General features: G+C 41.0%; 1 protein-coding gene across 2 annotated transcripts in view; it reads left to right on the top strand.

Annotated features, from left to right (window-relative positions):
• Positions 1 to 4079: 4079 nt before the first annotated feature.
• Positions 4080 to 13436, top strand: part of C2H4orf47 (chromosome 2 C4orf47 homolog) — a 21293-nt gene continuing 11936 nt past the window's right edge. The window contains exons 1-4 of one of the 2 annotated variants that reach the window (XM_010377957.2): positions 4086 to 4253; positions 6708 to 6927; positions 10749 to 10886; positions 10987 to 11062. In XM_010377957.2, coding sequence (XP_010376259.1) covers positions 4145 to 4253; positions 6708 to 6927; positions 10749 to 10886; positions 10987 to 11062 — 543 coding nt within the window. In that variant the 5' untranslated portion in view covers positions 4086 to 4144. Of the gene's footprint in view, positions 4254 to 6707; positions 6928 to 10748; positions 10887 to 10986; positions 11063 to 13436 lie in introns of both variants that reach the window. The other variant, XM_030926352.1, reaches the window with a different exon arrangement.

Genomic DNA, 13436 nt, shown 5'->3' with positions numbered 1-13436 from the left:
AATGGATTCTCCCGTACCCGGGGCAACACATCACACAATAAACGCCAGCTGTTGTGGAACGTGCAGAGGCGCTTCGCAGCCCAGGCGTGTCGCGGGCGCCCGGGAACCCTCGCCGTTCCCGCCGCGCAGTTAACCTGGACGAGCTGGGACAACCTGATCTCGGCTATCGGAGTGGGTGTCCTCAGGAGAGGTGACTTGGTCCTCGCGGACGCCGGGTGTTGCCCCTTAGATACCTGCTACCTCCGTTTCCTTCCTGGAAAATAGAGTCGTCATCACCTCCTCCAGTTTTCTGCCCCTTCTTCACCTCTCACGACACTCTATCCGTACCTTTCCAAGGGAACGTGCCATCATTCGGCTATGCTCTATTTTCTTGTCTAATAGATTGTAAGGTCCTGCGGGCAGCATCTATGCCTTCTTAAATCTGTTTCTAGTTTCTGCCAGGAAGCTTGACCCGAAGGGGTTTTGCAGAATATCTGTTAAATAAATGAATGAATAATTTTGTAAATGTTGCTCAAAAAGAGTTAAGTAATGGCGGGGCCGGGCGCGGTAGCTCACGCCTGTAATCCCAGCACTTTGGGAGGCCAAGGCAGGCGCGTCACCTGAGCTCGGGAGTTCGAGACTAGCCTGGGCAAAATGGTGAAACCCCCGTCTCTACTAAAAATACAAAAAAAAAAAAAAAAATAGCCGGGCGTGGTGGCGAGTGCCTGTAGTCCCAGCTACTCGGGAGGCTGAGACAGGAGAATGGCTTGAACCCGAGAGACGGAGGCTGCAGTGAGCCAAGATAGCGCCACTGCACTCCTAGCCTGGGCGACAGAGCGAGACTCCGCCTCAAAAAAAAAAAAAAAGAAGAAGAAAGTTAAATGTTTTTTCTTTTTTTTTAAAGTTATACTTTGTGTTCTAGGGTACATGTGCACAACGTGCAGGTTTGTTACTTATGTGTGTATACATGTGCCATGTGGTGTGCTGCACCCATTAACTCATCATTTACATTAAAGAAAAATGTTAAGTAGTGGGGAAGTTCTAGGCAAGAATCTCTTCCCTCCCTCCTCCCTGGCTGGCTTGTGTGCCAGGAGCTGCTCACTCGCGGGGATACCCTGAGAGGGGGAACCTCAGTCTCGCCGCAGCTCCTGCCCTTGTGGAGCCAAGTTTCCTGGGGCAAACAACTGTTCGTGAAAGGATCCCTCACGACGAAAGTAAGATGGTGACCTAGCGGACAACCACGATGAGGGCTTGGAAGAAGTACCTGCTGCTGTGATGGAGTTAAAGAAGGGATTAAGAAACTGAACAGTTGGAAGAATCAGTGTTAATGGCGAGGGTTGGGCTGGGGAGAGAAAGGGTGGGCACGCTGAAGTAGGTGGCTAAAGAGAAAGGGCATGGACAATGGTCCTGTGGCTGGAGAGAGCCCAGGCTAAGGACGGAAAGAGAACAGTTGCAGCCAAGGGACCACGGAAAGGGTTTCCATGGTGACAGATGAGGCTGGCTGATATAGGGCCTGAGACATTTAGGCCCCAGTAGCAGCACAGGAATCCTTTGTGGTTGGGCAGGGGGGTGGAGCTTTGAAATATAAGGTAAATGAAAGTACTATATCTGGACTGAAGTTTGGTTTTTAAAGCATCCCTGATTAATGGAAGAGGTAGGATGTGGGGAAGGGCGTTGTGTTTGCTTATGTTTTAGTTTAAAATGAATCTTCACTTGCCCCTTTGGTGTTACATATTAGCAATGATTCATGCTCAGGTGAGCCATTGTTTCAGGCCGGCTTGCAGAGAGGCGCTGAAACAGCTTGCTCTGAATTTAAGGTAAAAGGCCCGGCGCAGTGGCTCACGCCTGTAGTTCCAGCACTTTGGGAGGCACAGGCGGGTGAATCACTTGAGGTCAAGAGTTTGAGACCAGCCTGGCCAACATGGTGAAACCTCGTTTCTACTAAAAATACAAAAATCAGCCGGGCTTGGTGGCAGGTGCCTGTAGTCCCAGCTACTTGGGAGGCTGTGGCAGGAGAACTGCTTGAACTCAGGAGGCGGAGGTTGCAGTGAGCTGAGATAGCGCTGCTGCACTCCAGCCTAGGCGACAGAGCAAGACTCCATCTTAATAAGTAAATAAATAAATAAATTTAAGGTAAAAGGCTCTTACCAGCTGGGCACGGTGGCCCACGCCTGTAATCCCAGCGCTTTGGGAAGCCGAGGCAGGTGGATCACCTGAGGTCAGGAGTTTGAGACCAGCCTGGCCAACATGGTGAAACCCCCTCTCTACTAAAAAAATACAAAAGTTAGCTGGGCTTGGTGGCGGGCGCCTGTAATCCCAGCTACTCGAGAGGCTGAGGCAGAAGAATCTCTTGAACCTGGGAAGCGGAGGTGGCAGTGAGCCGAGATCGCGCTATTGCACTCCAGCCTGGGCTACAAGAGCGAAACTGTCTCAAAAAAAAAAAAAAAAAAAAAAATTCTTACCTTGGATTACAAACTGGGAAGACTAACGCAATGTTTGTTTTCTTCACTTGTGTATGCCCAGTGCTTAGCTCATAGTTGGTGCTTTAAAAACTTTAGGATGGGATGGATGTAAGTATACTTAGCTCTTTGGGCCGCCTCCTCTTTTTTTTTTTTAGAACATGTTTACTATTAAAAATTAATTTCTTACCTAATGTAAATGATGAGTTAAGGTGCAGCACACCAACATGGCACATGTAACAAACCTGCACATTGTGCACATGTACCCTAGAACTTAAAGTATAATAAAAAATAAAAATAAAAAAATTAATTTCTGGCCAGGCGCGGTGGCTCATGCCTGTAATCCCAGCGCTTTGGGAGGCCAAGGTAGGATCACTTGAGGCCAGGAGTTCGAGACCAGCCTGGACAACATAGTAAAACCCTGTCTCTACTAAAAATACAAAAACTTAGCCAGGGGTGGTGGCGCATGTCTGTAATCCAGCTACTCAGGAGGCTGAGGCAGGAGAATCACTTGAACCCGGGAGGCAGAGGTTGTAGTGAGCCAAGAACATGCCACTGCACTCTAGCCTGGGACTGTCTTAAAAAAAAGAGAGAGACTCTCTTTTTTTTTTTTTTTTTTTTGAGACGGAGTCTTGCTCTGTGTCCCAGGCTGGGGTGCAGTGGCCGGATCTCAGCTCACTGCAAGCTCCGCCTCCCGGGTTCACGCCATTCTCCTGCCTCAGCCTCCCGAGAAGCTGGGACTACAGGCGCCGCCACCTCGCCCGGCTAGTTTTTTGTTTTTTTAGTAGAGACGGGGTTTCACCGGGTTAGCCAGGATGGTCTCCGATCTCCTGACCTCGTGATCCGCCCGTCTCGGCCTCCCAAAGTGCTGGGATTACAGGCGTGAGCCACCGCGCCCAGCCGAGACTCTGTCTTAAAAAAATTAGTTGCTAAATAAAGAGTTACATGTTTAATATTTCACCTTTGTTTGAAGTGGTCCTTTCCGAAGAAAGCTCAGAGTTGAAATACGCCCGTTAACAAATACTCAGAATTAATTGTGGAATTTTTGTTTTTGTTCTTGTCTTTATCTTGCCTAAATAGTTGTTCTCTTCCCCATTCCCTTTATAATTTTGCCAGTGGCACATTTATTATGTTTATTTAAACTTGAAAAAACCCTCAAGAATTGTAGGGTAATACCTAGATGTGTCGTGCACTCTGAAAAGCTGTGATATTTTCAATATAAGGGACAGTGCAGGATGCTGAAATCATTATGTGTAAACTGTAAAAATGTCTGCCTTCTGTAATTATGATTTTTAAATCTACCCTGAACTTCTCAGAAGAAGGATTTGTTTATAATACACCATACAGTAATAATTTTATCACTTCCAGCAGATAAATGGCAGTGTAATAGATGATATCTTACACATTCCTTTGTAATTGTGGGCACTTCACATGGAGAGTCAACGGGGAGGGCTCATACGGACAATTTTGAATCCCACTATTCTCCCCCACTCCACAGAGTGGTTCTTTCCCCATAGAGTATGAGGCTATTGTTTCATAGTAAACCTGAAAACTCTCAGACTGAAAGTAATTAGAACTGGAAATTAGTAACCACTGTTTTCTAAACATTTCCCTTTTATTTTTATTTTCAATGTAAAGTAGGATTTTTCTATAAAAGAAGTGACCCTAGGGAAACTTTTGAAGTTAGCAGTGTAGAAAGCACCACCATGCCTACCATGCCTGCGGAAGGAGGGAAAACGGACATGGAAAGGATTGGCCTCTTTAGTGAGATGGAGTATATTACTGTGGGTGATAAATATGTGTCGCAATTTAATCGTAAGTATATTTGCTTTCCTCTATGGGTGAATAGTGGGTATTTTCTAGATAAAATTTAGAATTTAATATTTAAATTGAATGATTTTTTAGTGGTTTATATTTTAAAGCATTTAGTTCTAAAGTTTGTTAACTTGTAAAATTTCAATGGAATTAAGCAATTTCATTTATTTATTTATTATTTATTTATTTATTTATTTAGAAACAGGATATCTGTTACCCAGGCTGGAGTACAGTGGCCTGATTATAGCTCAATGCATCCTCAAACTCCTGGGCTCAAGGGATCCTGCCATCTCAGCCTCCTGAGTCCCTGGGACTACAGGCATACACTACCATGCCCAGCTAATTTTTAAATACTTTGTGGAGGTGGGGACTCTCACTATGTTGCCCAGGCTGGTCTTGAACCCTTGACCTCAAGAGATCCCTCCCCCTTAGCCTCCCGTAGTGCTGGGGTTAAGAGGCATGAGCCACTGCACCCAGCAAGAACTTTATTTTATGAGAATAGGAATCTCGTTTTATGAGGGTACTCTATCCTCATTTATTGTCCTCATAGGTAATTTTATTTCTTTTCAAAGGTGCCTGGCAGTTTTCTCCCAGAATATTTTGGTTAGATGGGACACTCCCCTATGCAAACAGCATTTACATTTGCATCCAAGAAGGCCATCCATTGTTACCTTCCTGAGAAATGAAATGCTAAGTGAATGGCTGAGGGATTTTTACAAAAGTCATAAATAATAAAAAGAGCTAATGTACATAAATATTTAAATGTTTCCATTCAATTTTTGGATATCCGATTACTTCTATGTAATAATACAAAATAAAACACTGATTTGGAGACATCTCCAAGATACATTGTCAAGTAAAAAAGCAAGGTGAAGAATAGTCTATATAGTGTGCTAAGCATTAACAATGTGATTCTTCTGAGACAGCATTTAAAACAATGGAAAAGGATATATATGAAAACATTCACTTGAACATACCTGAACATTCTTTGAGAAACAAAATGATTATCTCTTTGCCTGTGGAAGAGTTGGGTGGCCAAGTATGGGAGAAAGACTTGTTGTGAAAATGTTTATACTTTTGAATTTGGAACTATTTGAATGTATTACCTTTTCAAAAATTTAAGTTGACCAAGTGTGGTGGCTCACAGCTGTAATCCCAGCACTTTGGGAGGTGGTGGTGGGAGGATTGCTTGAGGCCAGGAGTTCAAGACCAGCCTGGACAACATAGTGAGACCCTGTCTCTACAAAAAATATAAAAATTAGCTGGACATGGTGTCCTGCGTCTATAGACTCAGCTACCTTGTAGGCTGAGGCAGGGAGTTAAGCCCAGGAGATTGAGGCTGCAGTGAGCCATGGTCACACCACTGCATTCTAGTCTGGGTGACAGAAGGAGACCTTGTCAAAAAAAAAAAAAAAAAAGTTTAAAAAGCTCAGTGATACAGGCTGGGTGTGGTGGCTCTTGCCTATAATCCCAGCACCTTGGGAGGTTGAGGCAGGTGGATCACGAGGTCAGGAGTTCAAGACCAGCCTGACCAGTATGGTGAAACCCTGTCTCAACTAAAAATACAAAAATTAGCCAGGTGTGGTGGTGCTCACCTGTAGTCCCAGCTACTTGGGACTGAGGCAGGAGAATCACTGGAACCTGGGAGGCGGAGGTTGCAGTGAGCTGAGATCACACCACTGCACTCCAGCCTGGGGAACAGAGTGAGACTCCGTCTCAAAAAAGAAAAAAAAAAAAAGTCAGTGATACAGATTCACGTTTTAATAGCCAGTTGAATTAGGGATTGTATGCACTTCAAAAAATTATCCATGTTACCAAAGCTCTCCTCAAATAGAGCTCTCCTAGATCTAAATTACGAAAGATGTTTTAAACACTTATCAAAACAGCCTTTAAAAAACTACTGGGCTGCTAGTATTTCACTGTATAAATTCCACAGTTTAAAAATCTGTTCTCTTGTTGATGGACATTTGGGCTGTTTTATGGTTTTCATTATTATGAATAAAACTGCTATGAACATTCTTGTTAATGTCTGTTAGTGGCCATGGATACTCGTGTGTCTTCAGTATATGGCCCAGAGAGGAACTGCTTCACTTTGAGTATGAAACACCCGTCTCTTCGACCTGCGCACACACTCTTACTGCCATGTCACACAGTGCTTCCTAGTCTGTAGTTGGAGAAACATTGAATTCGATCACTTTAAGGTCTCTACCAGCTCTAAAACTCAGAATGTATCACCAAGGCCTTAAATATGAAAATGTTTTGATGAAAACCACTTAGGTCTTATTGTCAGGATAGCCCTTCACACAGAGTTTTCAGGGAATATTTCGAAACAGTGCTCGAGAGCTCAAAATTCGTAATTGGCCCAAATGGTATTTGGAAACTGTTCTCTTCTTTTTCATGTCCTTTAATTGCTAGTAAGCTCAAAATGATCATCTGCCTAATTTATTTTTAAAGGACCTTTTAATGAGGCTGCAAGCAAAAGTAAACAGATGCTACCTGGGGGACCCAAAGCAATGTCAGACCTTCAGGCAGGTTATTTCGATCCCCATTTTGTAAGGATTTTTGAAGGAGAAGGCTACATGAATCTGAATCAAGTGAGGAGACAGGAGATGATGGAAGCAGCCAGAAAAAATCTAGGCAAAGCCTTCTTCCCTAGTAGTGGAGAGAAAAAGCCGTAAGTGTTTTTTGGGGAAAAGTCTTAAATAGATTTCCTGCACCTTTATCCCTAAATTAAATGTTTGTTTTTCTGTGGGACTGACTTATGTAAGATGAATTTTTAAGTGTTATTCTTAGTTTGTCTTAGGTGGAGATAGTTGTATTGGATGATTTAGATTGACAAGTAATCTTGATTAAATATATTCTCATTATATTATATTTTAGATTATCTATATCACTGTGCTCTATTTGTTGATATAATAAAAACAACTTAAACAATAAAATTTGTTCAAAAACCCTGCAAAGTCAGATTGGGGAAAAAATTGCCTTTAATTATCATGTCTATGCCCCTGAGTCTTCTGCTGTTAACGGAGTATAAATAAAAATGTGAGGCTGGGTGCAGTGGCTCATGCCTATAATCCCAGCACTTTTCGAGGCCAAGCTAGGAGGAATACTTGAGGCCAGGAGTTTGAGACCAGCCTGGGCAATATAGTGAGACCCCATCTCTACAAAAGTTAAAAAATTAGCTGGGTGTGGTAGCATGTGCCTCTAGTTCCAGCTACTTAGGAGGCTGAGGTGAGAGGATCCCTTGAGCCCAGGAGTTGGAGGTTACAGTGAGCTATAATTGAGCCGCTGCACTCCAGCCTGGATGTCAAAGCAAGACCTTGTCAAAAAAAAAAAAAAAAAGTGGAATTAGGATAATTTTTTTTTTTTTGAGTTGGAGTATTGCTCTGTTGCCCAGGCTGGAGTACAGTGGCATGATCTTGGCTCACTGCAACCTCTGCCTCTTGGGTTCAAGTGGAGGAGGGTTCTGGGCCATGCCTGGCCAGAAATTCTTTTTTGATGAAGAAAATAATTGATCAAAAATACATTATTTTTAAATTATTGTGAAGATATACTCATGAGGTTGAACAGTATCTTAGTTATGACAACTGTCAATGTTCCCTTTAAATTAGTTTAACATTAGACCATGAAGTCAATGTAATGCTATATAACTGAGACTTAAAACGTAATGTTCAGTGAAACCCCGGCCCTACTAAAAATACAAAAAATTAGCTGGGCATAGTGGCACGCACCTGTAGTCCCAGCTACTCGGGAGGCTGAGGCAGGAGAATCTCGCTTTAACCCCGGAGGCTGAGGTTGCAGTGAGCCGAGATCGCACCCCTGCACTCCAGCCTGGGTGACTGAGTGAGACACCATCTCAAAAAAAAAAAAAAAGGTATTGTTCATTCACACTCAATAGCTTTGATTCTCTCAATTTATTAATTTGATAGATGATAACTGAAGTCTAATTTTGTGCTTATTTACTGTATTTTTTGAGACTAGTAAAACTACTTTGTATAACTTATACTTCCTTCTAATTCTAGTAGGCAACGTCAGCCAAAATTATTGTCTCTATTAAGAGTGAGGATTTTTGGCTGGGCACGGTGGCTCACGCCTGTAGGAGGCTGAGATGGGCAGATCACCTGAGGTCAGGAGTTTGAGACCAACCTGGCCAACATGGTGAAACCCCATCTCTATTAAAAATATAAAAATTAGCCAGGCATGGTGGCAGGCGCCTGTCATCCCAGCTACTCGGGAGACTAAGGCAGGAGAATCACTTGAACCCAAAAGGCGGAGGCTGCAGTAATTCAAGATCGCGCCACCAGCCTGGGCGACAGAGACTCCGTCTCATAAACAAAACAACAAAACAAAAAAAGAGTCCGGATTTTCAGTGGGTGCGGTGGCTCATGCCTGTAATCCCAGCACCTTGGGAGGCTGAGGTGGATGGATTGCTTGAGTCTAGGAATTTGAGACCAGTCTGGGCAATATGACAAAAACCCATCTCTACAAAATACACAAACATTAAGCCAGCATGGTGATGCATGCCTTTAGTCCCAGCTACTCGGGAGGCTGAGGCTGCGGGCAACGCTTGAGCCGGGAGTTTGAGGCTGCAGTGAGCTGAGATTGCACCACTGCACTGCAGCCTGGGCAGCAGAGTGAGACCCTGTCTGAAAAAAAACAGAGTGAGGATTTTCTTTTTTTCTTTAATTTCATCTTTTTCTACCTTTTGACACTTTGGATAGATTTGAATTATTATTATTATTACTGTTTCTTGAACTTTTTCATTTTCTTAGATATAAATTTAGAAATATGATTTTTTCCTTTTGTCACTACTTTCTTTCTTTTTCATGTAATATGTCAAATAACTTTTTCCTATTTTTCAGTCTTTTCTCCTGCCTGTGATAAACTTTGACTCATGTGGTAATAATTGCTACCTTGATACATTAGTTTATAATATGCTTATATTCATCTGTCAGCCAAGAAATAATAACAGTTTTGTAGTTAGACTAGCTTTCCTTTTTTAAAAAAATTCACAGATGTGTGAAAAACATCTATAATTTAGTGGATACAGAAAGTGTTTCCAAAAAGGGAGACTGGTGTTATAAATAAGAAGCCCTTATACAGAAATTTATTCAACACCAAATTATGGAACCATAGGCATTTATTATGTATGTATGTATGTGTGTATGTATGTATGTATGTATGTGAGATGGAGTCTGGCTCTGTCATCCAAGCTGGAGTGCAGTAGCGCTATCTTGGCTCACTGCAATCTCAACCTCCCAGGTTCAAGCGAGATTCTCCTGCCCCAGCCTCCCGAGTAGCTGGGATGACAGGCACAGGCCACCATGCCCAGCTATTTTTTTGTATTTTTAGTAGAGATGGGGTTTTGCCATGTTGACCAAGCTGGTCTCAAACTCCTGACCTCAGGTGATCCACCCACCTCAGCCTCCCAAAGTGCTGGGATTACAGGCGTGAGCCACCATGCCCACCTCCAGAACCGTAGGCATTTAATAAATTCTAAATAGAATGACTTTTAATGCTTGTGTTAAATCACGCTCTGGGTAAATTATGCCTGTCTGTGAATAGTTCTCCTTTCTCTGCATTATCCCTGCTCTATTTCCTTGTTGTATTTTAGAATTTCATTCTATAGGTTCATAAAGAGGGATTAATTAAAATATGCTTTCCTACCATTTGTAGACTGAAGGTATTGATAATAAGCAATCAATGTTGATGTTGTTCAAGTTTTTGAAATTTTTAACTCAGATGTATGAACAGTGTCAAGTTTTGATAGTAATAAGGTTTCATTTGTCTTGTAGACCTTTTTCTGATTATTAAAATTTGTTTGCTTCAATGGTAACTTAAGAATTAGAGACTATGACTATCGCTAACAATAGTTATCCTTATTGTGGAAGTTTTAACAAAAAATCTGTGAAAGTGCTGGATAGTAAACACTTTAATGATTTTGCATAGATACTGTGTGCCCAGAAAATTTAACATTAAAATGGAAGAAAAGAAAATATTTGGTTAATTTTTTCTGCAGTAAAGTTATGAGATATAAACCAAACAGAAGAAAATTAGCACCCAAATTCCCTGAGTCACTTTCCATCAGTAGTGGAAACAGCAGTCTTAAATATTTGTTTTGGAAGTGTAGTTTCTTGTGGATGGATAGTCAGAAGTAATTAGCCATTTGTTAGCTAACTTGCCATAAAGTGCCCATAAATTAATCTAAAAACACAAAAGACTCTATTTATTGTTACAGTTAACTGAATTAATGGGAATGATTCTAACTTCCTAAGGATTATGCAGTTTTCCTTTTATAGAATGTTTAAAATAATACAAATATTAAAAACATATCTCACGTCAAAATCTGTGACTGAAGAATGAGGAAAATGAAATTAGATTAAAACTATCATTTTTTTCTCTTTTTTCCAATCTTTTTAAAAATTATGGTAAAATAGACTTAAAATTTGCCATTTTAACCTCTTCCTTTTAAAACACCAAAAAATTGTATTTAAGATGTGGCTTAGGAAGCTACTATGGAACAATAGGTGGTCCAGTCCCATTTTTCAGCGCACAGTCAAAACCTCGAGAAAAATACAAGGCACCTGGAAAGAATTTATACACAAACCCGGGAAAGAAAGGAACTGGATATGGGTAAGATATTTTTAATACTTTGTCATATCGTTTGTTTTGAAATTTTAAAAAATTAAATTTCTGAACTCTGAAGTCACCATTACTTACTTTGCTTCCTTAGCTATGCAAATATTACCATAGGTAAACAGTTTTCACACTCTGCCGACTTCTATGATGCAGCAAAACTAAATTATAAGGTAAAAAGTCTGTTTTGAATGTTTCAACCTTTCTTTTATTTACTTAACTCGATATTAATAATTCACTTCAGGCTAGGTGCGGTGGTGGCTCATGCCTATAGTCCCAGCGCTTTGGGAGGCCGAGATAGGCAGATCCCAAGGTCAGGAGTTGGAGACTAGCCTGACCAACACAGTGAAACCCCGTCTCTACTAATCTTATAAAAATTAGCTGGGCGTGGTGGTACACACCTGTAATCCCAGCTACTCAGGAGGCTGAGGCAGGAGAACGCTTGAACCCAGGATGCAGAGGTTGCAGTGAGCTAAGATCGCGCCACTGCACTCCAGCCTGGGTGACAGAGCGAGACTCTGTTTCAGTAATAATAATAATAATAATAATTCACTTGAGATCTAATTTTGTTTTGTTCTATCTATTTGTATCACTGGGGCAGTGGCAAACTCATGTTTCTGAATTGTGATAATTTTACTGTTTTATTAGATTTTCATATCTTGCTGTATATCCTCTCAGCTCCTTCCAGGATGAATTTTATCTCTTGCTATGGTTTACCACATCTATTTTATATCTCTCTAAACTAGCTGCGAAACTTCTATTAGCCTGGCCTGATCAACTATGTTCTATTTTAAATAAAGAGTTATATCCTGACCCTTAGCCATATTCCCAACACACCCTACTATCTGTGCCTGCAAAAATAGTGGTAATACTTTTGGGCTGATTAAGAAGCCATTACGATGAGCGAATGGGATGGAGGAGTGGAGGGGTGATGGGAAAAAGTGGAGGTTAGAGAATGGATGAATCCTGTGAGGAGACAGAGGAAAGGATAGGAGAAAACTGCTCACTTTATTAAATGGCAGAGATAAAAACTGAAATTTACTAGCATATGCCTCTTACACTCACTGTGTACCATATTTGACTTATAATGAGACCTGTTCCTTTATATGGGGAATGTCTATTTGTAAATAAATAAAGGAACCCTTATAAATTTTAGAACCATACGAACATAATTTCACATTATCACCATAACATAAAGAAAGCTGGTAGTAATGAAAAGTCAAGTTAATTTGGGTATAAAGCATTAAATGGCAATCACTTTATAGCTTTTTGTTTTTGTTTTTATAGGCACGCAGGCTGTAACAGTTTTGCTATGGTAATTTTAAATACCAGTGGTATGTGAGAGAATAATGACCATTTTGCTGACAGGCATGTCCAAACCCAGGAACAGTTTTCCATTAAATTGGGCAGAAACCTTGGTTCTTATAAAATTGTATATAAACTAATTTTCATCTGTAGGAATAATAATGCGTACATACTACACAACTACATACAGTGGAATTTTATAGTGGCTCAGTAATTAATCTTTTACTTTATAGTGGCTCAGTAATTAATCTTTTACCCTATACTTGTTAGGCATAAGATACTTTCTTAACAGAAAAAGCTCTTTGATCCTCATTTTTAGAACTTATACATAAGGCACAAATTTTATATTCCTAGATTTCCTTTTTTTTTTTTTTTTTTTGAGGCAGAGTCTCGCTCTGTCGCCCGGGCTGGAGTGCAGTGGCCGGATCTCAGCTCACTGCAAGCTCTGCCTCCCGGGTTCACGCCATTCTCCTGCCTCAGCCTCCCGAGTAGCTGGGACTACAGGTGCCGCCACCTCGCCCGGCTAGTTTTTTGTATTTTTTTAGTAGAGACGGGGTTTCACCGTGTTAGCCAGGATGGTCTCGATCTCCTGACCTCGTGATCCACCCGTCTCAGCCTCCCAAAGTGCTGGGATTACAGGCTTGAGCCACCGCGCCCGGCCCGATTTCCTAATATTCTAAAACTAATTTTGAAAAATGTATCTTGCTTTTTCTTCTAGTATTAAAAAAGGTTACTCCACTGTCTTCCTGCTTGAATTGTTTCTGATGAGAAACCTATTGTCATGCTCGTTTTTACTCTTCTGTGTGCTGCAATGTGTCCTTTTCTCTGGCTACTTTTGTTTTCTTTTTATGACTCATTTAAGCAGTTTGATTATGATGTGACTTTGTGTTGTTTTCTTTCATCCTTCTTGTGCTTGAGGTTTATGGAGCTTCTTGGATCTATGGGTTTATAGTTTTTCAAATCAAATTTATAATATTTCCAGTTATTATTTCTTCAGATATTTTTATCTGTCTTTCTCTTCCCCTTCAGAAATTCCAGTTACATGTGTATTAGGCTTCTTGAAATTGTCCCACAATTTACCAAAGCCCTATTAACTTTTAAAAAATGTCCTTTTTTCCTTCTATGTATTTCATTTTGGTTAGTTTTTATTGCTGCATCTTCAAACTCACTAATCTGTTTTTCTGTGATGTCCAATCTGCTGTTAATATCAACCAGTGTATTTTTAATCTCATACATTGTGGT

This window comes from Rhinopithecus roxellana, chromosome 2 (genome assembly GCF_007565055.1).
Source record: "Rhinopithecus roxellana isolate Shanxi Qingling chromosome 2, ASM756505v1, whole genome shotgun sequence".
In the NCBI taxonomy this organism is placed as follows: Eukaryota; Metazoa; Chordata; class Mammalia; order Primates; family Cercopithecidae; genus Rhinopithecus; species Rhinopithecus roxellana.
The sequence above is the reverse complement of the archived record's forward strand: the minus strand, read 5'-3'. Positions and strand labels throughout refer to the sequence as shown.